Source organism: Heterocephalus glaber, unplaced genomic scaffold (assembly GCF_053883595.1).
Source record: "Heterocephalus glaber isolate CG9 unplaced genomic scaffold, H.glaber_assembly_v1.0 deba00001760, whole genome shotgun sequence".
Classification (NCBI taxonomy): Eukaryota; Metazoa; Chordata; class Mammalia; order Rodentia; family Bathyergidae; genus Heterocephalus; species Heterocephalus glaber.
The window spans coordinates 1,616,800-1,641,869 of NW_028258457.1; the positions used below are offsets into that span (position 1 = coordinate 1,616,800).

Here is a 25,070-nt window from a genome sequence, read left to right on the forward strand (position 1 = left end):
TGGTTGGTCCTGTGGTGCGAGCCGCTAGTCTTTGATCTTGTTGGCCCTTTGCAGCGAGGCCGAGGGTGGGCACCCCTACTGCTGATTGGCGAGGGGCGGGGCGGACGCGGAGCGCAGTTAGTCTAGGGCGACTGTCGCGAGCACGTTGAGCCACCGTGTGGGTCGCGCGCAGGTAGTCAGCGGCAGTCGGAGCGGGAAGCACCGAGTAAAGGAGCCATGAAGCACTATGAGGTAAGAAACAAAGAAGCAGTGACCGAGCGGACACCGCCTTATTATTCGTTTTTTTTTCCGGGACTACAGGACCCCCCCATCTTTTCGTCTGTTGCCCCAAAGGGAGAGCCGGATGGCGCAGTCGCAGTGGGCGTGCGCTGCGCCCCGCGGCCACTCGTAAAATCTAGTGCGCATGCGCGGAGGAGGTATTTATAAATCTGCAACCCAGGCTGTTTTGGGGGTGCCTTTTCTTGGGGTCTCTAGGGCCTGGGAAAACCTTACAGAGTGCTTGCAGCTTTCCCAGTTGGCTGATTTGCATACGCGGAACTTGTGCTCCCGGTCTGAGGGAGTCTTGCACAGATCTTGCGCCTGCCACCCCCTCGGGCAGACTCTGCAATTAGCCCTCTCCTGGGGGTGACCTTTGGACCCCATCTTCGTGCGGGAAGCTCCCCAAGAAGTTCAGCAAAGGAGATGCCGCCTGGTGCGTAATCACCACGGAGAGATCTTATGCCACAGTCACTCTTAAAGCCCAAGTCTTTTGACTCCTAAGTTGAGACTTTTTCCCTTAAAACGAAATCGTCTATTGTGCTTATCGACTTAGCTGACAGTATTGATGACTATCAGCTATTGACGACTAAATCACTGTCATTAAACTAATATATTAACCTTTATAATAAGAATAATTTAGCAAGTGGTTGCACTTGTGCAATGATCTATCACCTTCTTTCCTTTTCTTTTTTTTTTTTTTTGCGGTACCGGGGATCGAACTCAGGCCCTTGCACTTGCAAGGCAGGCGCGGTGCCACTGAGCTAAATCTCCGGCCCTATGTCACCTTATTTTCATCCTCATGGCCCTGAAAGGTAGGACACTATTACTCTCCCCATTTATGTAGGTGAAAAAGGTCTTAAAGATGTCATGACTTTTCCAAAGGCCCTCCAGCCAAAAAGTTGGGAACAGAGAGGGAACCAGCACTCCAGAGACAGAGTTTTTTTTTTTTTTTTGATACCGGGGATCGAACTCAGGCCCTTGTCCTTTCGAGGCAGGTGGCGGAACCACTGAGCTAAATCCCCAGCCCCCAAAGACAGAGTTTTTAGTCACTTTACCATGCAGATCCTTAAATGAAAACTAGCAAGTCGAAGTTTTTTTGCTTTTGTTTTTGGTACCGAGGGTCAAACTTGGAACCTTGCTTTGCGAGGCAAGTGGCGCCACTGAGTTAAATCCCCTGCCCAGGCATTTTATGTAGATTTCTTATTTCCTCCACCTCTGAGATTTAAAAAATTGTGGCAAAAAATGCATCAAGTCTATCCTATTTTGAACAATCAGTATGTGTGTGTATATATATATATATATATATATTTTTTTTTTTTTTTGGTATGGGGGAATCGAACTCAGGACCTTGCGCTTGCATGGCAGGCACCAGAACCACTGAGCTAAATCCCCGGCTATCCTATTTTTTTTTTTGGTACCGGGGATCGAACTCGGGTCCTTGCGCTTGCAAGGCAGGCAGCGGAACCACTGAGCTAAATCCCCAGCTATCCTAACTATTTTGAAGTGTACAGTTAAGTGGTGTTAAGTACATTCACGTTGTTCTGCAGCCATTGTCACCAGCCATCTGCAAAACTCTTCTCTTTCTCTTGCACCCATTTAACAGTAACTGTTCCCAATACCCCCAGCCCTTGGCAGTACTTGCTGTACAGATCAGACTGCTCTGGGGACCTCTCAGCAGAGGGAAGTTGATTTTTGTTTGTTAAGAGTTAAATAAAGTAGACTTCTGAGAGTGGGCATTTTTGTTCCAGGAAACTGGGCCCAGCTTTAGGTTGGTGGCTTGGACTGGAGAACTTGCTGTACCTTAATAAACTTTTTATTCTTTTTTTTTTTGGTACTGGGGATTGAACTCGGGACCTTGCACTTGCAAGACAGATGCTGGAACCACTGAGCTAAATCCCCAGCCCAGTCTTTTTTGTTTTTGTTTTTTTGGTACCAGGGACCGAACTCGGGTCCTTGCGCCTGCGCAGCAGGTGACAAAACCACTGAGCTAAATCCCAGGCCCCCTTAAACTTTTTCTCTGCCAGAGAAGGGAGCACCCCAGTCACTGTTAAGGGTAACCTTGGAGGGGCTGGAGGTATAGCTTAGTGGCAGAGCACTTGCCAAGCACACACAAGTCCTAGGTTACATTCCTAGCACCTCAGAGCAAACTAACCAAAGTGACCTTGGGGAGAAACATAAACCATTGTTTTACTATGTTCTTTTTTTTGGAATTGGGGATCGAACTTGGGTCCTTGTGCTTATGCAGCAGGCAGCGAAACCACTGAGCTAAATCCCCGGCCCCTTACTGTGTTTTTTTTTTTTTTTTGGTACCGGGGATCAAATTCGGGTCCTTGCACTTGCAAGGCAGGCTTCGGAACCACTGAGCTAAATCCCCGGCCCTCCTTACTGTGTTCTTTGTTATCATCCTCTGGTAATGGGTGCCAGATACGAGAGCTAAGCGAGTTTCCTCATGGGAGGAGTTGTGTTCTGACCCACTTTACCCTGCAAGCAGGTTAGTTTACTCCAAGGATTTGGTGTAGGCCAATCAAAATAAGCTTTGTTTGGGGGGTGAGTACTAGAGATCGAACTCAGGACCTTGAGCTTGAGCAGTGGCACCACTGAGCTAAATCCCTGGCCCATGGCTAATAAAAATAGAAGAGACACTTTCACATTTACCTGGTGGTTTAGGAAAGGGTTTCAATTATCTGCATCAAGGGTAAATTTCTGTTAGGGACTAAACTCATCCTTTGGCTTCCAGCTTTTTTTTTTTTTTTTTGAGACAATGTCTTGCTGGTTTTGAACTGTGTAGTACAGGCTGGCTTCACACTTGGGGTGGTCTTCCTGCATCAACGTCCCGAGTGCTGGGATGACAGGCTTGTGCTACCATGCCCAGCCAATAGAACAGGTCAGTTTTGAGCCTTGGCTGGAGCCAGCTCCTTGGAAGGCCAGAGCAGGCCTTGGGATTATCTTGGGGTCAGAGCAAGGTTGGTGAGAGAACTGCTTGTCCTGGTCTACTACTGCAGGCTTTTTTTAAATTGGTGTTTCTGCTGCTGTAGATGGGACAGGAAGTGATGATCCTAGGAACAGCTGGAGGAACAGCTGGAGTAACAGCCAATGAATCTTGTAAATGAGCCTGGGAATTCCTAGGAAATCAGTCCACTACAGCCTGCAGGAGCCTAGCCTGCTCCATTCCTGCAGCTGAGTACCTGGATGTGATGAGATCCTGATTTAGGGTCTACCATCTCCTCATGGGGAGCTTGCCCTCTCATCCCTCTTTCCCTTCCTGTTTCATACTGGGGATTTGAACCCAGAGCTTTTGCACTGAGCTACATCTTCAGGCCTCCTTTTTTCTTTTTTTTTTTTATTGTTTTGACACAGGGTCTCATTAAGTGCTAAATTGTCAAGTCTGGGCTGGAATTTGTAATCCTCCTGCCTCAGCCTCCCAGAGTGCTGGGATTACAGGCAAACACCACCAAGCCTGGCAAGGGTAGCTCTTTTGGTGACCATCTTACAAATAATATTAGACTGGTTTATCACTATGTCTTTGGCAAGTTCCTGCATCAGCTTCCACTCGAGGTATAAGAATGAAAGCTCTTGGGCCTGGGATTTAGCTCAGTGGTTCCACCGCCTGCCTGGAAAGCGCAAGGTCCCGAGTTCGATCCCCAGTACCAAAAAACACAAAGTTCTGGGGGTTTTTGTTTTTTTTGAGACAAGGTCTTACTTTGCAGTCCAGGCCAGCCTCGAACTTGAGGTGGTCCTCCTGCCATGACCTCCTGAACACTGGGATAACAGGCGTGTGCCACCATGCCCAGTTAGAATGAAAGTTGTAGAAGTAGAGTTGTGGTCAGGAAGAAATTGTCTGGAGTGAAAATTGCCTAGGAAGGCGACAGTGAAGGGGAAAGTAGACTTGTGGGTAATGGTGTCAGAGGTGTGTGTACTTTGGAAAGAGCCAGAGCCAAATCCTGGTACTGTCATTGACTAAATAGTTGTGTGACTCAAGTTAGATTAGTTTACCTCTCTGAGACTGTCTATAGTTGCTCCTTGGGGTGAACCCCACTTGAGTATGCAACCACTGGCTGGTATTAAGAAACATTAGCCATGGGCCAGGGATTTAGCTCAGTGGTTTTGTCACCTGCTGCGCAAGCGCAAGGACCCGAGTTCAATCCCCGGTACCGAAAAAAAAAAAAAAAGAAAGAAAGAAACATTAGCCAGGCTCAGTGGCACATGCCTGTAATCCCAGTGCTCTGGGAGGCTGAGGCAGGAAGCTCCCAAGTTTGAGGCTAGTCTGGGTAATTTAGTGAGACCTTGTCTCAAGAAATAAAAGGAATGGAGCTGGGGATTTAGCTCAGTGGTTCCGCCACCAGCCTTGAAATTGGAAGGTCCTGAGTTCGATCCCTGGTACAAAAAAAAAAAAAAGAAAGAAAGAAAGAAATGGGCTGGGGGGTGTAGCTCAGTGGTGTAATGCTTGCCAGAATGGGGAGGCTTTGGGTTCAGTCCTCAGCACTGAAAAAAAAAATTATGAAGTGGCTGAAATATCTAAGGTATGCATAAAGCCAGTGGTGCTGCATGGCGCTCTGTCTGAATTGTTCGTTTTGACTGTTGTGGGGAGCCTGTGATGGAGGAAAATTCTGCTTAGATTTACCCAGTCCTTCTGTATATCTCCAGACATCACATGCAATAGAAAAAAGCAAGTTGCAGAATATTCCATAAATTTTAAAAGCATGCCAGGAATGGTGGTACACACCTATAAACCCATTATTTAGGAAGTTGAGACAGGAGGATCACTGCAGGATGGAGACTAGCCTGGGGTACACAGGGAGACTAGAAAAAAAAAAAAGCTGGGCATGGTGGCGAAGGCCTGTAATCCCAGCACTCAGAAGGTTGAGGCAGGAGGATTGATGCAAGTTCGAGGCCAGCCTGGGCTGGATAGTGAGACATTGTCTGAAAAAACCCAAAACCTGTCAAATGAGGTCTCCATGTATTGTTTATGGCAGTGATGGGTGAACCTTTTAGATCTTTCAATAACAGATACTCCGCTGTGGCATGTGTGCCAAAGGTTTGCCACCACTGGTTTATGGTATATGCATAAGAAAGGATTCAGAAGTAATAAGCGTTCAGGAGCATGGGCATTGCACAGTAGTTAGAGGTGTTATCGCTTGGGTGCAGAATAGTATGGGAGGCTTTAGCTATGTCTGATCTGGTTTTTGCTCTTGAACAAAAGAACCTGAAGTAAAGTAAAATGTACATATATGTTACATCTAAGAGGTGGAATCTCAGATGTTTGTTTCTGTTTTGTTTTTTGCGTTCATTGCTGGGGATGGATCCTAGGGCGTTGCATCATACTAAGCACACAATCTACCACTGGGCCACATCCTCAGCCTCATTAGCATAGAGTCTGGCTATGTACTGTTGCCTGTTTTTTTATTTTTATTTTTTGGTGGTACTGGAGATTGAACCCATTGAAGTCACATTCTCAGGCCATTTTCTGTGTTTTTATTCAAAAATAAAAAGACAGGGGCTGGGGATTTAGCTCAGTGGTTCCGCTGCCTGCCTTGAAAGCACAAGGTCCGGAGTTTGATCCCCGGTACCTAAATAAATAAATAAATAAAATAAAATAAAAATAAAAAGACAGGTCTAGGGGCCGGGGATTTAGCTTAGTGGTTTCGATGCCTGCTGCGCAAGCACAAGGACCTGAGTTCGATCCCCGGTACAAAAAAAAAAAAAAAGACACGTCTTGGTGAGTGAAGCTGGGCGTGAACTTTTGATCCTCCTGCCTCAGCCTTCCAGAGTACTGGGATCATAGGAGTGTGCCCCCATGCCTGGCTTCCTAGTACCTGTTTTCTGGCAGGTTTTGTGTTCTGAGATCGAGGACTGCTTGTTCTCTCTCATACTTTTCTGTACTCTGCACTGAACAAAGGTTTAGAAAATGCCTTTGGGATTGATTTTGGATTTGAAAATAGGATGGGCCCTGGTGTGATTCTTCCTTGTACGCTCTCTTTTTCCTTCTTTTTTGGGGGACTAGGGGTAGAACCCAGGGTTCTTTCACTGAGCCACCACTCTTCTTTTTTTATCGTTGGAGAGTAGTAATAGTAGGGACCAATCATGTTCATTGTGTCCTTCCAAAGACCCTGAGAACCACCCTTTGAACCTCTGTTCTGTAAAGAAGGAAACTGAAGTTCTGAAAAACAAGGGACCTTGCTTGAGGTCACATCCTGGTTGAGAAAGATCCAGATCCAGGTCTCTCTGACTCTGGGGTAGAATGGCCAGAGCCACAGAGTGGGAGGATGTTGCTCTTGGTGGCAGCTAGTGGTGGTTTCATTCATTCATTTGCTCTTCTGGGGATTGACCCCAGGGCCTTCATACCCAGTTACATCCCCAGTCCTTTTAAATTTTATTTTACTTTGAGACAAGGTCTTGCTAAGTCACTAAGTTACCTGGGCTGGGGTCATACTTTCAGTCTTCCTGCCTCAGCCTCCCAGAGTACCTTCGTAGCTAGCAGTCCCCGAGTCCCTTGAGCACCTGATCTGGGGAACTCATGTCCCTTCTACTTTACAGGTAAGGACCACTCAGAGGAGTGGGTCCAGTCACAGCCAGGAAGCAGCGGAGTGGCATCTTGGCTCCGGTTTGTCCTGCCCCCCATACCTGCCCCTGTTTCATCAGAGGTGCTGCTGTCCCTGTAGACACTGCCCCTCGGCAGTGAGGGCCATGCTGCTTGGGCTGGGGACAGAGCTCTCTTGTGGGGAGGGTGGGGCCTGCTAGCAGTGTCTGCCTCTGCCCTAAAGTAGACACTGCTCCTTGGAGTCATTCATGCAAGTGAGGTAAGATTGGGACTGGTGAGCCACAAATGTGTAGTGGGCTTATTATTATTATTTTTTTTTGAGAAAAGGTCTCACTGTGTAACCCAGGCTGACCTCAAACTCATGGCAGTACTCTTACCTCAGCCTCCCAAGTGCTGGGCTTACGGGACTGTGGCACCTTGCCTGGCTATTTTTTTTTAAGGGACCTGTTTTAAAAACAGGTGTAGTGGCACAAGTCCTGGGCAAAAATAGGGTTGAGGATGTAGAAGGACAGGTGATAAAACTCACCACTTTAGCAGGGTGTGGTGCACACCTATAATCCCAGGACTGGGGAGGCTGAAGTAGGAGGATTGCTGTGAGTTCCAGGACCAAAATTTACTCCAGTGGTGAAGTAAATGCTAGCCTGTGGGTTCAATCCCTGGTATTGCAGAAAAAAAAGAAAGAAAAAAGAGAGAGAGAGAAAAGAGAGAGCACACTAGAGAGACAGGGTTTCACTATGTTTCCCAGCCTGACCCGGACCCCTGCACTCAAGTGATCTTCCTGCCTCAGCTTCCTGAAAAGCTAGAGCCTCAGCTCTCTCCCATCTGTCCCACGTACCCAGTTAAGGTGATTTTTTTTTTTTTTTGGTTGGATTTGTTTTTGTTTTTTGGTCTTGAACTAGCAGCAATCCTCCTGCCTCACTCAGCCTCTCTAGTGCTGGGATTACAGGTGTGCACCACCACACCTTGCTAAAGTGGTTTTTGTCACCTTCCCGGAGCCCACCCTGCTAGTGCTCTTGCCCTGGGTTGCCAGGCTTCCCTGGGCCCATGGGTGCCCTTCCTTGAGCAGGTGGTGCTGGGCTGGCAGATACACCGCCTCTGTGGGAGCCCTGCCCTCAGCTGCTCGTTGCTGGGCCTTGGACTTTCAGAACCTGGGCTGGGCAGGCTCCAGCGCTCCTCACCATTAACACTCCAGGGACCTGTGGCCCAGAGATAGGGCTTCCAGACCGTGCAGCCCATGTCCCCAGGGTCGATTGGCGCTGGTGACCAAGCCTTCTTCCCCTGGAGACAGCAGTGTGTGGCTCTGCACGGAGCCTGGCGCCCTGGCATCGCCAATGTGTGGGCCCCGGGCAAGTCCTCAACCTCCGTATGACACCCCGCGTCCCCACCTCTCTCCAGAGACATTCGGGGACGGGTTCAGGCCCCTCCTGCGCATTGAGCAGCTCCACCGGTCCGGATGACCGTCTTTCCCTCCCAGGGTTAGCCCTCCAGTGGCCGTTGGTGGAGACATTCTCGGCGGCGCCGCGTGGCAGTGCTGGAGGACTGCGCACCACTCACCTCTGCGTGACCCGGGGCAGGAGATGGGCGGGGCTTGGAGCAGGTGGGGCCAGAGGTGAGCAGACGGGGTGAGGAACCCGAGGGAGGAAGGTGGGAGCCGCCCGAGGCTGGGTTGTGGGCTGAACCACTTGGGACAGCTGTCAGCGGTCCTGCCTGGGACTTGGAGGCCCTCAAACTCAGCACAGCCTCTGGGCGCATTGGTCCCTGAGGAGAGAGAAGGAGCGGTTGGACAGCCCTGAGCGACCCTGCTGGGAAGGGACCTGGGACTGTGATCGAGCTGTCTATTTTGCTTGGGCACCCCGTGTTGACTGGTCGCCCTGGCCAGGTGAGGAGACCTTGGGCCTTCCTCAAGTTAAGGTGGGGGTCTTAAAAGCCTCCTGCTGACACTGACGTGACAGCTGAGAATGGCGGAATCCGCGGGGACTCTGTCCCGAAGCTAGACATAGTTAATCGGAATAAAGCTGCTGCTGATCGAATGCTTATTCTAAGTGCTATTTTGATATTTTGGCCGTGCTGGGATGGGACCCAGGTCCCGGTGCATGCTAGACAAGGGTTCTACACTGAGCCACATCCCCAGCCCCTCCTTTTAAGGGCTTTTATTTTATTTTACTTTTTTTTAAAAAGAGTACTGGAGATTGAATCCAGTGCCTTTGGACTGAGCTACATTCCCAGCCCTTTTAATTTTTTTTTGCTTTTTGTTTTTTTTTAGACAGCATCTTGCTAAGTCCCTAAGTTGTCTATGTTGGGCTTGAACTTGTGATCCTCCTGTCTCAGCCTCCCAGAGTTCTGGGATCCTGGGCGTGTGCTCCCAGGCTTGGGTCTTTTAATGTATTTAATCCTTACAGAATAAGGGATAAAGAGTATGATGGTCTTTGGCTTTAACTAAACCTGCCTCATTTTCCTCCCTGGGTGCCAAATTTTAAGACACTGGGCTCTGGACACTGGGGAGGGAGGTGCTCAGCATACCTGGCCTGTAGGCGAGGTCCATACCCTGAGGCAGTTAGGACAAACCACTAGGCAGATGGGCTGGTCCCTGTGTCCAAACAGATCTCTGCCTCCAGGCCACCAGAAATGGTGTCTGCCCAAAGTCTCTGTGGAAAGGCTCAAACATGGTCAGTGAAGCTGGGTGTGGTGACAGGAGGCTGAGGCAGGAGGATCACCTCAAATTCCAGGCCAGCCTGAGCTACATAGTGAGGATGGAGGTGGTCAGGGGTGGAGTGCAAGCTTAACATGGGGGAGGCCCTGGGTCTCAGCTCTAACACTGCTAACACCACCACCAAAAAGACAGCCCGTTGAGGACTCAAACTCAGCATGACAAAGAGCCATCCCAGGAAGTGGATGCTCAAAGTCAGCCTGTCCATTAGGGTGCCCCACGTGCCCCCACCCCCTTCACCAGCCAAAGCCTGGGTGCCTTTCCCCAGTGCTCAGAGGCTTGCATCTTGTCCCCTGCTGTACTGCTCTCTGGGCTACGGTCTTTCCTCAGCCCACAGCAGGCCTCTGCTGTTCTCATGCCTGGACCCTTGCTTTGGTTTTGTTTCGTTTTGCATACTGGGGATCAGAGCCAGGTCCTGGAACCTGGACGGCAAGTGTCACCCCAGCCCCCTCACAGCCCACTGTGTGTGGGGACACTCGATGGCCTTCCTACAGCAAGGCAGGGACTCTATACCTTGCTCCTGGCCTGGAGGCAGGCTCTGTCAGTGTCCCCCTTGGGAAATGAGGCTGGGCGGGCAGCACTCTGTACACCAGAGGGACTGTGGACTTTATTCTGGGGGTGCTGAAATTTCCTCTCCTGATAATTAAAAGTTTAACTCTCCAAGAGCAGTGCGGGGAGGAGAGGGATTTTTTTCTTGGTGTCCCAGTCAGTTAGGGACATGAGTATTTCCCAGCCTCACTGAAGATAAAGGCCTTTTCAGGGGCTCCACAGCTGTGCCAGGCCGGCAGGTGGGCATTGTCCTGTCCCTACCCCTGCTCAAACCAGGCTCTTGTGGGAGCAGAGCCGATGGCCACTGACTGGCAGCTTGGGGATCTGTAGAGAGGGCTCTACGCTGGCTCCTGGGGCTCCAGAGTGCAAAGACTGTGCCACGGGAGGGGGGAGCAGGCAGGAGGACTCAGGTGTGAGGAGAAGCCTGTTGCCAGGCAGGAGGAGATGGAGGGTGGCAGAGCTGCCGAATGCACAGCTTTGTGGGAGGTGCAGGGAGCATGTTCCTTTCCTGGGGAGGGTGCTGATCATAGCAGGAGTCTTGAGAGATGGGTGGAGTGTGGAACAGCACACGTGCCCCTTGGCACCGCAGGGGATGGGTTCCTGGACACTCACAGGACCCACCTGGTATAAAAGGCCTGGTTCGATGTTGCGCTGTGCAGATGCTGTAGAATTCGTGGCGGACTGTGTTTGCGGGATAATCACTAAAAAGTCGATGTGTTCAGTATACGCAGGTTTGTTGTTGTTTGTGTTTTTGTCTGGTTGGTTAAACATCCTTTGAAATCTCAGGGCTCATGCTTTTAGTGAAATATTGTATGAGGCCAGAAGATGTGTCCAGACATCTCTGATAATTGTGGCAAGATTTTTAACTCAGAAAGCATTTGTAGCTTTGGGATTTCAATCTCATACCACTCCCATTCTGCATCTGTCATGAACCTGGCCTCTTAGTGTCAACATTGAAAAAGAGAAGAGGGTGCGTGCGGTGGCACACACCTGTCCTAGCACTCGGGAGACTGAGGCAGGAGGATTTCTGTGAGTTCACGGCCAGTCCGAGCTATAGTATGAGTCCTATCTCAAACCAATAACAAAGAAACAAAAGAGAAGAATGAGGGCTGGGAGTGTGGCTTAGTGGTAGAAACCCTTACTTAGCATGTGTGGGGTCTTCGGTTCTGTATCCAGCATAAAAAGAAAAAAAGAAAGAAAACAATAAGAAATGGCAGAATAAAAGTGATACTGGCCGGGCACAATGGCTTGTGCCTGTAGTCCCCAGCCACGCAGGAAACAGACTGGTGAATTGCTGAGTTCGAGGCCAACCTGGGCAACATGGTGACCCTTGTCTCATAAGTACTGCCAAACCTTGCCACATTCTCTCTCTCTTTTTTTTGGTACCGGGGATCAAACTCGGAACCCTGCGCTTGCGAGGTAGGCTGCAGAACCACTGAGCTAAATCCCTGGCCACATTCTAGCAGTAAGAAATCTTTAGAGATGGGAGCTAATTGGAAAAAAAGATGCCAGTGTCTCTTTGGGTGAACTAGGGACAAGTTACTTTTTAAATTATTATTATTCGTGATACCGGGATTGAACCCAGGGCCTTTATACTGAGCTATAGCCTCAGCCTCCACCCTCTTTATTTTTTCTTTTTATTTTAGTTGTTTTGGGGAGGTGGGGAGACAAGGTCTTGCTCTGCAGTTCAGGCTGGACTTGAACTCACTATGTTCAAGGCTGGCGTTGAACTTGTGGTGATCCTCTTGCCTTAGCCTTCAGAGTGCTGGGATTGCAGGTGTGTGCCACCACACCCAGCTTATTTTTAAGGTTTTTTTTTTTGGCTTTCGTTTTTTTGGTACCAAGGATCGAACTCAGGACCTTATGCTTGCTAGGCAGGCGGTGGAACCACTGAGCTAAATCCCTGGCCCTTTTTGGCTTATTTTTAAATTGTATTTATTTATCTATTAAATTTTTTTTTTTGCAGTACTGGAGATTGAACTTAGGACCTTGCGCTTTCAAGGCAGGCATGGTGCCACTGAGCTAAATACCCAGCCCTATTTTTTTTTTTTTTTGGTACCGGGGATCAAACTCGGGTCCTTGTGCTTGCACAACAGGCGGTAAAACCACTGAGCTAAATCCCCGGCCCCCCCAGCTCAATTTTTAAATTTTGATACAGAGTCTTACAAAAGTGCCCAGGCTGGGCTCAAACTCATGATCCTCTGCTTCGTCCTCCCATGGTGCTAGGATTATAAGTGTTCACCACATTGCATCAGTCCCTCCCTTCTGCGCTCCCTCCTGTCCTTCCTGGCTCTTTCCTTCCCGTGCTGGGGACTGAATGTAGGGCCTGGTCCTGTACCAAGCTACACCCCTAGCCCATAACCTATAGCTTGTGGGTAGTATTTATTACCAGTTGTGATAGATTTATGCTGTGGTTGATTTACTTATGCCATTGATAGTATGATTAGTTATGCCAATGTTGTAATGATAGTGCATCTTGAAGGACTTTTCTTTTTATGTGTAGAGGGTTAGGCTACTGAATTGCAATCCTTCTGCCTTAGCCTCCCAAGTAGTTAGGCTCAGAGGTGTGCATCACACTGTACCCAGCCACTGAAATGTCTTAATAAAATTAAATTTCAGGGGCAAGGCCTGGGGCTGGAGCTAGTGGTAGTAAGCATACTTAGCATATGTGAAGCCCTGGGGAAAATCCCCAGTACTGCCAAAAAAAAAAAAAAAAAAATTCAATTTGGTCAGTATGATAGGGATGAGCAGTGTAACAGTCATAAGCATGTATGAAAAGAACATGTCTGGAAGAGGGGACCAGAACTTAACTGCAAGGCACAGAAGGAGCAAATACTAAAGATCTTGTTCCTAATGTTGTTTTTTTTTGGTACCCGGGATCGAACTGGGGACCTTGTGTTTTTGAGGCAGGCGGTGGAATCCCTGAGCTAAATCCCCGGCCCTCCCAGGTTGGGCTTGAACTCATGGCCTCAAACATTTGTCTCACCTTTGCCTCTTGAGTAGCTGGGACTACAGCCCATGCCACTGTACTTGGCTATTTTCTCTCTCTCTCTCTCTCTCTCTCTCTCTCTCTGTCAAGTAGTAAGGATAGATATCAATTTACTAAAGTATTTGGACGCTATAATTAGACTTAATAAAGTCCCATACATATTTTAATATCTACTAGGCCAACAATTACATAATTTACAACTATTCAAGCTTAGGTTAAAAAAAAACCAACTAGACTTAGTCTAAACGTGTTAGGGGTCACAGCTCAGTATCTCACGCCTGCAGTCCCAGCTACTTGGGAGACTGAGGCAGGAGGATCCTTTGAGCCCAGGAGTTCAAGGCCAGACTGGGAAACTCAGGGAGACCTTATCTCAAAAGGAAACAAAAACAAAAAATATTGGGGGTATGTAAGACTAGCAAAATTATTTAAGGAGCAAAAACTGAAGAGGAGCATTTGTTTACTTGCACATGTTTCTGTGAGATTCAGGGTTCGAGGGTAGAGGTACGGAGGGAAGAGAGCAGTGTGGTGATTTTCAGTGGGCTGGGTCAATGCAGGTAGATTTTTTTGTGGGGTGCTGGGGGTGGAACCCAGGGGCTCACACATGCTAGGGAAGTGCTCTCCACTGACTGAGCTGCACCCCCAGCCCATTTTATTTCATTTTGAGATAGAGTCTCACTAGGTTGTCCAGGCTGGCCATGAATTTGTAATCCTCCTGCCTCAGCTTCCTGAGTAGTTAGTATTATAGGTCTATGCCACCAAGGCTGGCTCAAGATTTTTCAAATTTTGAGACACGTGCTCTCTAAGTTACTCAGGCTGGGTTCAAACTTGGGATCCTCTTGCCTCAGCCTCCCGAGTAGCTAGGATGACAGATTTGTCTGGCCTAGTAAGAATTTTTGCATCTCCTTCCACAGCTGAATCCCTAGATTCCCTCACAGTGCCTGGCCTATGTCTATGAATGAATGAGCCATGGTTTTCTTGCAAGGGACTTGGCAGTAAAGCCAGGGGCCATGCTGAGGACCTTGCCCCAGTGCCTGGCAGGTTATGTGCAGGTTGGAGGTGCAGGCTGCTTCTGTTCGGCTCCTGGACTGGGTCTGGCGATGTGAGCCCCAGGGGGTGGACTGACCTGGGTGCCGGACTTCGGCCTGTGCAATGTCACCTCGGGGGGCTGGCCCTCTCCCACCTTCCCGCTGGACACTGCCTTCCTGCCCAGAGATAGGGAGAGGCAGCCAATTGCAGCAGGGGCCTGGGGCCTGGAAGCTGAGGCACAGGTATAGCTCCAAAGAAGGAAAAAGTTCTGGCCAGAGCCCTCAGGGGCACACTGCCCACTGGCCATGAGTGTCCCTTTTTGTGTGTGCTACTGGGGCTTGAACCCAGGGCCTTCACTGCACCGCATCTCCAGCACTTTTTTGGTACCAGGGATTGAACTCAGGACCTTGCACTTGCTAGGCAGATGCAGTGCCACTGAGCTAAATACCCGCCCCCAGCACTTTTTTATTTTGAAATGGGGTCTTACTAGGAGATGGGGCTGGCCTCGAACTTTCCGCTCTCCCATCGCAGCCTCCTTTGTAGCTGGGATTACAAGTGTGTGTCACCATACCTGTGGAGCAGACAGGGCCCTGGCCCAGGAGCCATAGCTGGAAGGTCCCTGGGCTGACGCTGTGTACTGTCCGGGCCTGGCCTCTTGCCTGCACAGTGGGTCAGCACCACTGTGGGAGCCAGTGGGGCTCAGTGCTTGGGTGCAGCCTAGCAGTGCCAATGGGGACAAAGAGGAGAGGAAGAGGGGTAGCATGGGTGTGGCTGAGGCCCCTCTAGGAGGGTGGTGTCAGCTGTGATAGGGCTTTGGGCTCCATCCAAAGCAGGACTCATGGCAGGGTGGCTCTGGTGACCCTGGGAGCTTCTGTCTGGGTGCTGAGCTGGAACCAGGCCCTTTGGGTGCTGGGCACAAGCTGTGCCCCAGCTGCACCTCAGCCCCTGGGAGCACTGGAAGCTAACCTAGGGGTGAGGCCCTCAGGCAGGCTTCGTCCAGCGCCACGAGGGGGCGCCATAGCCACACTCTAATTTGTAAGCAGCCTGAGCTGAGTCCTCCTAGGAATTTGTGCTGTGTCCAGCCAAGCCTGGCTGAGGCTCCCAGAGTGTAGGCCAGACCTGGCTCCTGTAGCGCTGGGGACACTGCCTGCCTTTCTAGGCCCTTGGGTGGCCTTGGCCTGTGGCAGGAACACTTGCAAGAAGCATTGTTCCACACTGGGTCCTCCCTCTCTGTGGTGCCTGGAGATGACAGACCTCTCACCTGGGTATGGCCTGATTGTTTTTTTTTTTTTTTTGGTACCGGGGTTCGAACTCAGGACCTTGAACTTTTGAGGCAGGTGCTGGAACCACTGAGCCAAATCCCTGGCCCCCTCTTTTTTTTTTTCTTTTGAGGCAAGGTCTTGCTATGTAGCCCAGGCTGGCCTTGAACTCACGGGGACCCTCTGGCCTCAGTCTCCTGAGTGCTGGGATTACAGGCATTCGCCACAGTGCCCAGCTGGTATGGCCTGATTGTGTCCAGGTGGGTGGACAGGCAAGGTTGGCAGGGTGGGTCCTGATGCCAAGTAGGGAGCTTGGCCCTCGGGCTTCCAGCAGGTCCCTGACCCTGTTCAGGTGGTGCGTGTCGCCACTGGGCATGCCTGGAATCGCATTGCCCCTTCCAGGTCAGTTGTGCTGGAGCTGGGGTGTCAGTGGGGCAGGTGGCTTCTGAATGGATCCAAGTGTTTTATTTATTATCTTTCTGGTGCTGGAGATGGAACTCAGGGCCTCATGCATGCTAGGCAAGTGGTCCCTGTTGAGCTACACTCCTGGCTCCGGTGTTATATTGGTTTGATTTTTGATATTTTGAGATGGGTCTCACTGTTTGTCTAGCCTGGTCTTGAACTCCTGGGCTCAAGGAATCCTTCTCTTTCAGCCTCAGAGTAGCTGGGTTTATAGGCTGGGCCTGGAGCCCTTCTTCAGGGCTTTTTTTTTTTTTTTTGGTACTGGGAATGGAACTCGGGTCCTTGCGCTTTTGTAGCAGCTGGTGAAACCACTGAGCTCAATCCCCGGCCCTTCAGGGCTGTTTTTGGGGTCACTTTGTCCTTTTCTTGCTAGCATTTACTCTGATCCTCAGAGAACAGGCAGGTTTGTCCACTGTGGTGGCGGAGGGGACTTTGAGCCCATGCAGGCTGGGGCAGCACTGGGTCTTCCTGGCTGCCTGCCAGTGCCTCATTTCCAAGCCTGGTTTTCTGAAGTGCCAGATAGGACACAGTCCTTGGCAATGGTGACAAAGTGGACAGGAGGGGAGAGTGAGTGTTCTCAGAAGTGGTGTATCTGAGTGGACAGGCTGGGCGGTGCCTTCGGTGTGGCCGAGCTGCTGGTCAGAGACCCTGCTGTGTGTGCCCAGTGTTCCCCCTCTTCCGTCTTCCAAGCTTGTGTTAACCGGTGCAGGAGCACTGATGAACATCCCCCAAGGTGAGGACAGCACCCAGCTCCTGGTCCCGGATCCCAGAGCCGTGTAGATGCTGATGTCCAGACCTCAGCTAATAGTGTCTTAGCGGCAGGGAAGGGACAGAAGCAGCCTGGTCGAGGTCCAGGGTGTGGCTGGTCCACGTCTCCCCCCCTTCCCACCTGGGTGCTGCTGTGTCCCCACCACAGCTCCTCCAGAAGGCTGGCAACCCTTCCCCAGTGCCGTGGAGAAATGAGGTCGCACGCTGAGGCCACTGGGGAAGGAGGTATTTGTGGCTGAGCAGGTGCAGCCTGTGCTGGCTTCCTGGCAACCAGGCCCAAGGTCCTCTTGGCTGTCCTGGCACCCTAGCATTCGTGGGTGACTCAATATTTCTGGGAAGTAAAAGGGAAAGGGGCATGTGCCCATCTTTGCATTAGTGACAAGGGTGAGCTGGTCCCTAGAGTGGCATAGCCAGTGTCCCCAAGAAGAGCCCTGTCCCATGTGAAGGCTCGCAGGCTGAAGAGCCTTCGATGCTTTGCATCTTTGCCTGGGGTCCCTGGCCATGCTGGGCCTGTGCCCTAGCCAGGCCCCTCGTGCCCCAGGGCTGGGACAGGCCCTGCCAGATTGTGCCAGACACCCCATGTGAGGCAGGCTGTGGCCAGTGCGTTTCCTGGCACCAGCCCTCAGGGGCCAAAGAGAGTGGTATGCACTCCTCTGCACCAGCTCCGACCAGGCCCAGAGGCCTGCCTGAGTTGGCCTGACCTTGAACCTGCACACAGGGCACTGGGGTGTGGGCACTTTCCACCAGGTGACCTCGTCACACTCTGTCCTTGGAGCCCAGCTTCTGCATCTGCGAGGCAGCTGCTGCCTTCTGCTGTGTTGGGCCGCTGTGGGTGACAGCAGAGGCCTGGTGGCAAATATAGGCCACTGTTGCCCTGTTAGCATCTGTGGGTCCCAGTGTAGGATACAGGAGTCCCAGGTGCACAAGCCCAAGCGGTACCCTCAGGCCTGTGCCTGCCCCATGACGAGGACTCCACAGCCGGAGAGTGAGGGAGGCCCTGGGTCTTTTGCAGATGGAGGGCCCTGGGGAGGGTGAGAGGCCACTCAAGAGGCCTTTGGGCCAGGTGTGCTAGGTCTGCACTGACCCTGGGCGGGCAGCTTGCAGGTTTTGTGAACTCACCTCCAGCCTGGGCTCCACTGGGGCCAGGTCAGAAACCTGCAGTTCTTGCCCCTTCGTCCCCTACACCTGAACCATCGTGGTCTACCTGGAAGCCCACCATTGACTACGCCTGCCCCATGCTTCACCTGTCCACCAGCGCCAGCCCCACCCCCACAGCCTGGCCCTCCCTGTGACCACTTGAGTCTGGCCCTGCCCCTCCTCTGGTCAGGAGCCTTCCATCCCCTCTCTCTCGCCCAGGAACAGCCAAAGCCCCAAAGTCCTAGCCAGACCTATAATCACAGCAACTTTTAGGAGGCTGAGGCAGGAGGGTCACAAGTTCAAGCCCAACCTGGGCAACTCAGTGAGACCCTGCCTCAAAACAATAAAAGCAAAGTTTTTAAAGGGGGTGGGGATAAAGCTCAGTGTGAGAGCTCTTGCCTGGCATGAGTGAAGCCTTGGGTTCCATCCTCAGTACTGGGGAAAACAAAAAGCAGGAAAAGCCAAGATTTCCCACGAGGCCCTGCGCAGCCTGCCCCACCCTGTCACCTCCCTGTCCTTCACACTGACCTCCAGCCCCAATGCTCTTTTAATTTATTTTGAGATAGGGTATTGAGTCACCCTGGGACTTCTGTCCTCCTGGCTCAGCCTCCCAGAGTGCTCTACAGGTCTCACAGGCCTCACAGATATGTGCTGCCAACTTCTGGCTCAATATTTGTTCTTTTTTGTTTTGTTTTGTTTTGTTTTAGTGTTTTGAGACACTAATGTGTCTCAATAGTGTTCTCGCTATTAGTTCAGGCTGGCCTTGAACTCAATCTGTAGCCCAGGCTAGCTTCAAACTCGAGGTGATCCCCCTGCCTCAGCCTCCCAAGTGCTGGGATTACAGGCATGTACCACCACACCCAGCTCTATATTTGTTCTTAAAATTTATTTATTTTTATTTTTTAAGATTTATTTGAGGTTGGGGCCAGGGATTTAGCTCAGTGGTTTCGCTGCCTGTTGCACAACCGCAAGGACCCAAGTTTGATCCCTGGTACCAAAAAAAAAAAAAAAAGAAAGATTTATTTGAGGTTGGAAATCCTTATGTATTTTTGGGGGGGTCATTACCACTGATTTTTCAGTATCTTTGAGAGATGGCAATGTGGCACTTTACAGATGAAGATGTGGAGGCTCAGAGGGTAGGTTACCTGACCAGGACCACACAGCCAGGAAATAGTTGTTTTTTTTTTTTTATAAACCTCAGCACCAGGGGAGTGCAGAGAAGGCAGGCCTTTTTTCTGATCTGCATCCTCCTCCTGGTGACTGAGATCTCCTGGGCCTGGCTTCTCGTGCTCAGGATGAGCAGGGCCACCAGCATGTGAGGGTTACTATGAGAGACCCGGGGAGCTGCAGCCTGCCCGTGTGGGTGGCTGGGCAGAGGCTCCCCTGCCCTGGGTCCTGCCTGTGTCTCTTGGTTTGGTGGCTGGGCAGCTCCATAGGTGGGGGAGGAGGAGCCGGCAAAGCTGAGGGTGCAGGTGGGCCGGGGGCCAGCACCTGACCTGCCCCACCTCCTCCTAGGGAGCAACCCCCCCCACCCCTGCCCTCTTGTGAGTCCCGGGAGACAGCTGAGCACAGGACAGTGCTCATCCGTGCTCAAGTGGGGCTGGGGTCACCATTCAAAACAGATGCTCTGAGAGCTGAGTAGGAGGAGGAGGGAATGGCTGTGCAAAGGCCCTGTGACTCCCTCAGCCTTTACCTGCTCTGCTGAAGCCAGCCTCCCCGTGGGCTCTGGGCCCTGGCTGTCTAGAAGCAAGCATGTAGAAGGTGTGGCCCTCTCGTCTGCACCTACCTGTCAGGTCTTTACTATCCAGTGCTGGCTGGGGACCTTCACTGCCTAGGGCCTGTGCCCTCCTGCAGAGTGGGCCTGCCGGCACCCTGGTCTTGGCCAAGCATGAGTGCTGTTGGCTGGGCCTTGGAATCTTGGGCCTCTGGGTGAGAATTCCTCCTAGCCTGGTGCGACTGTCATCACAGAACCACGCGTCGTCGTGCTCACGCCAGGGTCCCTGACTGCGTCCTTGAGGCATCTGGCTGGTGACCCCTCATGGGCTTCCTCTGTTTGTCACCTGCCCAGTCCACTCCCCTTTTGTGCTCCTAAGCAGGGGCCCCATTCCTCCCTGGGTGTGGCCTCCTCCCGGGGCCTCCCCTCTGCCCAGGGAGTCCTGGGAACCCCTGGCCCCACCCCAGGCTGGTCTGAGGCCTTTGCAGGCACAGAGCAGAGGGTGGGATGAGGCAGGACCACGGACTGGGACAGTTCGGTAGGCCCCCTGGGTGCTTCCCAGCCCTGGATCCTTCTCCATGGGTGTTTGTGGCCTGTTTGTTCCCCACTCTTAGAAGTGATTCTGAGAGGGGCCGCGGATTTAGCTCAATGGCACAGTGCCTGCCTCACAAGTGCAAGGTCCTGAGTTCAATCCCTGGTACCAAAAAAAAAAAAAAAAAAAAGATGACGCTGAGGCTGAGTGTGGCTTGGTGGTGAGTACTTGCCTAGGAGGCATGGCCCCTTTTGATCCGCAGCATGCCCACAGTTTTGTGTCAAGGTGAAACGGACATAGTGGAAAGCTGCCCATGTCAACACACGCAGCTTGGGACTTTGTACTCCAGTACACCCTGACCCCCGCCTCTGCTCGGTTCCCCACAGGAGTCTAGGTGCCCGTTAGCAGCCACCCCCTCTCCAGCCGAGGCCACCACTCACCCACGCTGCCTCTGTCTGTGGGACGCTTCCTATGAACATGTGACCCTGTGTGTCTGGCTTCTTTACTCAGCCTGTCTTTTTCCCTCACCTAGCATACTTTTATTGTGTTTTCTATTTTGAAATAATCTAGAGGCCCAGGAGTTGCATGCACCCATGGGCCTGGCTTACCTTGCGGGGTGCAGGCAGTTCCCCTTCTCTGGCCTGAGTGCCTGGCTGCTGCTGGGAGCATGATGGGGCTCCTTCCTATCACCCGCTTCCTTTCCCAGCGGCCTGAGCCCTGACACGGGGCGGGGGGGGGGCCCGCTGTTCCCCGCACTGGGCCTGGTCCAGTGCCCCGCAGAGTAGAGGGTAGGGTTTCAGTCCTCCCCCAGCAGCTGGCCAGCAGGGAGCCGGGCTGGTTGTATTTTAAGCCTTTGAGTGGTTCAGCAGGAACTCCCAGACCTGTCCCATGGTCGCTGTGCTGCCTTCCTTAGGCCACACAGGCTCACAGGCACGTTGGCACTGCCCCGCCTTGGGACATAGGAACTATTACTACCGTGTCCCTCCTGCCCCCCTTCTTGCTCCAGTCTCCTGGTGAGGAGGTGACACTCCAGGTGCATGGCCCGCTTGCCTTTCAGACCCCTTCCTGTGCCAGCTGTCTGTGGGGTTTGGTAGGGCCAGGCAGGGCCCAGGGTTGGCAGCAGGTGAGCTGTCTGGTGCAGGCACAACAGACAGTGTCTGCCAAGACTCAGGGTGCTGGACTGTGACGTGCAGCTAGCAGGAGCCAGGCTGGGCACATAGGCTGATGCCTTCGGTTGCAGCACTGTGCCTCACCCCCATGTGCAAGGCAGGGGGTACACAGCCTAGGGAGGAGATGCTTTCCTGCCTCCCTGTGGCCCTGGTACTGGGGGCCTGGGTTCTCTGGCCTAAGTGCGAAGCCCTCCATCAGTGTGGGCAAGACCCAGGCTAAGGTGCGCTGTCCAGCCTCGTGCTGCAGCTTCTCTGGCCCACTGCACCCTCCCTGTCCAGTGCTGCCCCTCTGTGCTGCCACTGTCTGCTGATGGGCCTTGGGCAAGGCCTGGATGTGTGTGTGTCATTGGGCCAGCCCAGTGGGAAGAAGACTGTTGTACCAGTGGCCATGAACAAGGCCTGGGGGACCTGTGGAGACAGAGGAGGAGAAGGAGGTGGAGAAGGTTGAGGGCCGCTGGCCAGAAACCCCCCAGCTCCCTGGCTCTTCCCTTTTATATACAAAGAGGCTGCCTGCTCTAGTAACTTGGAAATCTGTCACCTCCCTGGGAACACAAATGCACAGAGAAAATAATCCAGCATGTCTTTTACAGCTCAGAAGGGAAATAGATAATCTTTCTCTCAGATTCTCAAAATAGCTGGGGCTTCTTGGAGCCCAGTGAACTTCCTCGGCCTGTGCTGGGTGCCCGGCCAGGCTGGCCTCACCTTAGGGTGCTGGCCTGAGCCCCTGCCTGCCGTAAGGACCTTGCTGTCTCCCGTGCTGTCGTGGGACTGTGGTGTGGCTCCTTGGGGGCTTGGTCTGGGTGGTTTTATATTTAGCTGGGCCATGGCTCTGGTACCACTCGGATTTCACCTGGCACAGAAGCTAGCAGCCCAGGGCAGGCACGGGCTCCTTTCCAGCACTGTGGCAGAATTTGATCGCTGCCCGCCCGGCGCTGCTCTGCTTCGGGAGGTTGGTGGTGGGGGTGACGGTGGCAGCTGGGTTGCGCTGGGTGGGCAAAGCGGAGAGCGGGCCTGTGGCTGGCGGCATGGACATCGGCTTGAACATGGTGGCCCGGGAGGCCAGCCAGGGTCTCAGCCCCGGCCTCGACGGCCTCCCCCGCCCCATGCCCCCCAAGGCAGCCAAGAAACCTAAGAAGGCTGTTCTCTTCTTCGAGGTGGAGATTCTGGATGCCAAGACAAGGGAAAAGCTGTGTTTTCTGGACAAGGTAGGATCATGCTGTTTGTGGCACTCCTTCTAGCCCTTTGTGCCCCACACCCTGCCCTTCAGGGGGCACACAATGGGTGCTGACCCCACGTAAGGCAGAGTGAGCAGTGTGGCCCCTGGTGTGGCTGGGAGCTAGTCTCCTGCTCGGGGAGGAGGCAGGGCTGCCTGAATGGGCTCTGCAGGGCCTTGGGAAGGAGGTGGGGCTGCCCTTCCTCCTGGGGGCCTTCTCTTTCCTGCTGGGCAATGGGGTGCCAACCCAGCTGCCTGGTAACATGGGGTCCCAGGCCCACAGCTGTCCCCACCGGCAGGGCCCTTGCTGCTCCTGCCCGGACCATGTGGTGGGAGCCTGGCCCCCATTCCCTCTTCCCTGGATTCCTGGGTCAGGACCCCTAGAGGTGATGTCCCTGCCCTGCCTCTCCAGGTGGAGCCCCAGGCCACCATTGCGGAGATCAAGAACCTCTTCACCAAGACCCGTGAGTCCACGCCAGCCACACTTGCCTATCCCTGCTGGCCAGGGTGTCACATGTGCACTGCTTCCCCCAGCCCCTAGTGCTTCCCCTCCCCTGCACCTGCTGGGCTTCGGGAGGAGGAAACAGGTCCTCCGCTCTGCCAGCCTTGAGGGTGGGAGCAGCTGAGGCTGGACGAATGGGTGACACTGCTGTCTGCCTGCAGACCCACAGTGGTACCCGGCCCGCCAGTCCCTGCGCCTGGATCCAAGTGAGTACCAAGCCTGGGGGTGGTAGGCATCAGGTGGGGAACATAGCAGCCCCTGACCCACCTGCTGTGCAGAGGGAAAGTCCCTGAAGGACGAAGACATCTTGCAGAAGCTGCCTGTGGGCACCACAGCCACACTGTACTTCCGGGACCTGGGAGCACAGATCAGCTGGGTGACGGTGAGTCTCATGCCTGCCCCCACCATGGCGGGTCCCGGCTGTGGCAGCCACACTGGGGTGACGACTGTGTCCTGGGCTCAGGTCTTCTTGACAGAGTACGCCGGGCCCCTGTTCATCTACCTGCTCTTCTACTTCCGGGTCCCCTTCCTCTATGGCCACAAATATGACTTCACATCCAGTCGGCACTCAGTGGTGCAGTGAGTGTGGGACAGCAGGGTGGAGGTGGGGGACTGGAGTGAAAATGGGGGTCCTGCTGCCCCGGTGTGCTGAGCCAATTCCCCTGCAGCCTCGCCTGCATCTGCCACTCATTCCACTATGTCAAGCGGCTGCTGGAGACGCTCTTCGTGCACCGCTTCTCTCATGGCACCATGCCCTTGCGAAACATCTTCAAGGTAAGAGCCCCGCCTACCCACGGACCTCTCTCACACTTATCCCACCCGTCACCACCAGCCCCACTGCCCTACAGACCGTGCCCACCCAGAGCTCCACCTACCCCATCCTCAGCCCTCACCCGCTCAGGGCCACCCAGCCTGCCCACAGGCCCTGCCTGCCCAGAGCCCCCACCCGCTGCAGAGCCCTCTGCCCTTCCACGCTGCCCACATCTGTCCCTGTCCTGCCCTTTCAGAACTGCACTTACTACTGGGGCTTTGCTGCGTGGATGGCCTATTACATCAACCACCCTCTCTATACACCCCCCAGTAAGTGCCTCTGCCCCCTGCCCCTGAGAGGCCCTTGGCCCTCTGCCCCTCTCTTGGCTCTCACAGCCCCCTCCCTGCTTCCTCTGCAGCCTACGGAGCTCAGCAGGTTAAGCTGGCGCTGGCCATCTTTGTGGTAAGGAGGCTGGGGTGACGGGTGGGGTGCAGCTGGGTGTCCCGGGCTGACCCACGTCTCCCACAGATCTGTCAGCTGGGCAACTTCTCCATCCACATGGCCCTGCGGGACCTGCGGCCGGCTGGTGAGGACCTACCCAGAGGGGTGGCTGGGTGGGCTAGGTCAGGCACAGGGTCCCACTTGCCTCTGTCCTGTGTCAGGGTCCAAGACCAGGAAGATCCCATACCCCACCAAGAACCCCTTCACGTGGCTCTTCCTGCTGGTGTCCTGTCCCAACTACACTTACGAGGTGAGGGCCACCCCGCCCTACCCTGGTCTGGGTCCCAGGTGGAGGTTGGCATGTGTGCGGCCTGCTTCGCTGGAGTTGGCTTAGCAGTGTCCTGCAGAGAAGTGCTAAGCTGACATGGGGTGCATGCCTGCCACTGTCATTTCAGCACTATGGCTGATGTCCTCCTGAGGCAGGGGGACTGCAGGTTCAGCCCAGCCTGGGCAGTGTAGCACTCAGAGAGAGACCCTGTCTCAGTAAAAAAGTGGGCTGGCAGTGTAGCTCCTCACAAAGGCCCTGAGGATCAATGCCCAGTGTGGAAAAATGGGGGCTGGGATAGTGGCCAAGCTCTGGGCAGTGCTGGGCCACTGAACAGAACATCTGCCCCTTCCCTTCCCTTCCCACAGGTAGGGTCCTGGATTGGCTTTGCCATCATGACGCAGTGCCTGCCAGGTGAGCCTGCCCTCCCTGCCATGCCCGCCACCCAGCATCCTGCCCATTGTGGCCTGCTGACCCCTCTGCCGCCCACAGTGGCCCTCTTCTCGCTGGTGGGCTTCACACAGATGACCATCTGGGCCAAAGGCAAGCACCGAAGCTACCTGAAGGAGTTCCGTGACTACCCACCCCTGCGTATGCCCATCGTCCCCTTCCTGCTCTAAGGCCCCTGTCCTGTGTCCCCTGGGGTGGCACTGCTGCCCCTTCCTGGAATAAACGCTGCCCGGCTACACTCTGCTCATGTGTTCTTTGGGGCTGCTCTTGTCTCCCACCG

General features: G+C 53.3%; 1 protein-coding gene across 7 annotated transcripts; it reads left to right on the forward strand.

The window, feature by feature from the left end:
* Positions 1-44: 44 nt before the first annotated feature.
* On the forward strand, positions 45-25,028 carry Tecr (trans-2,3-enoyl-CoA reductase). Of its 7 annotated transcripts, XM_021250324.2 has the most exons (14): positions 106-231; positions 8,271-8,405; positions 22,263-22,313; positions 22,697-22,785; positions 22,985-23,029; positions 23,102-23,205; positions 23,287-23,402; positions 23,492-23,597; positions 23,831-23,903; positions 23,993-24,036; positions 24,103-24,160; positions 24,237-24,325; positions 24,709-24,754; positions 24,833-25,028. In XM_021250324.2, exons 1-14 carry the CDS (start codon positions 227-229, stop codon positions 24,958-24,960), a joined length of 1,089 nt encoding a protein of 362 aa, XP_021105983.1. In that variant the 5' UTR covers positions 106-226; the 3' UTR covers positions 24,961-25,028. The 7 variants fall into 7 exon arrangements, with proteins under 7 accessions (XP_021105985.1, XP_004872561.1, XP_021105983.1 ...); XM_021250326.2 differs by lacking the exon at positions 8,271-8,405 and having other exon boundaries at positions 45-231; XM_004872504.4 differs by lacking the exon at positions 8,271-8,405 and having other exon boundaries at positions 45-231; positions 22,734-22,785.
* The last annotated feature ends 42 nt before the right edge of the window (positions 25,029-25,070 follow it).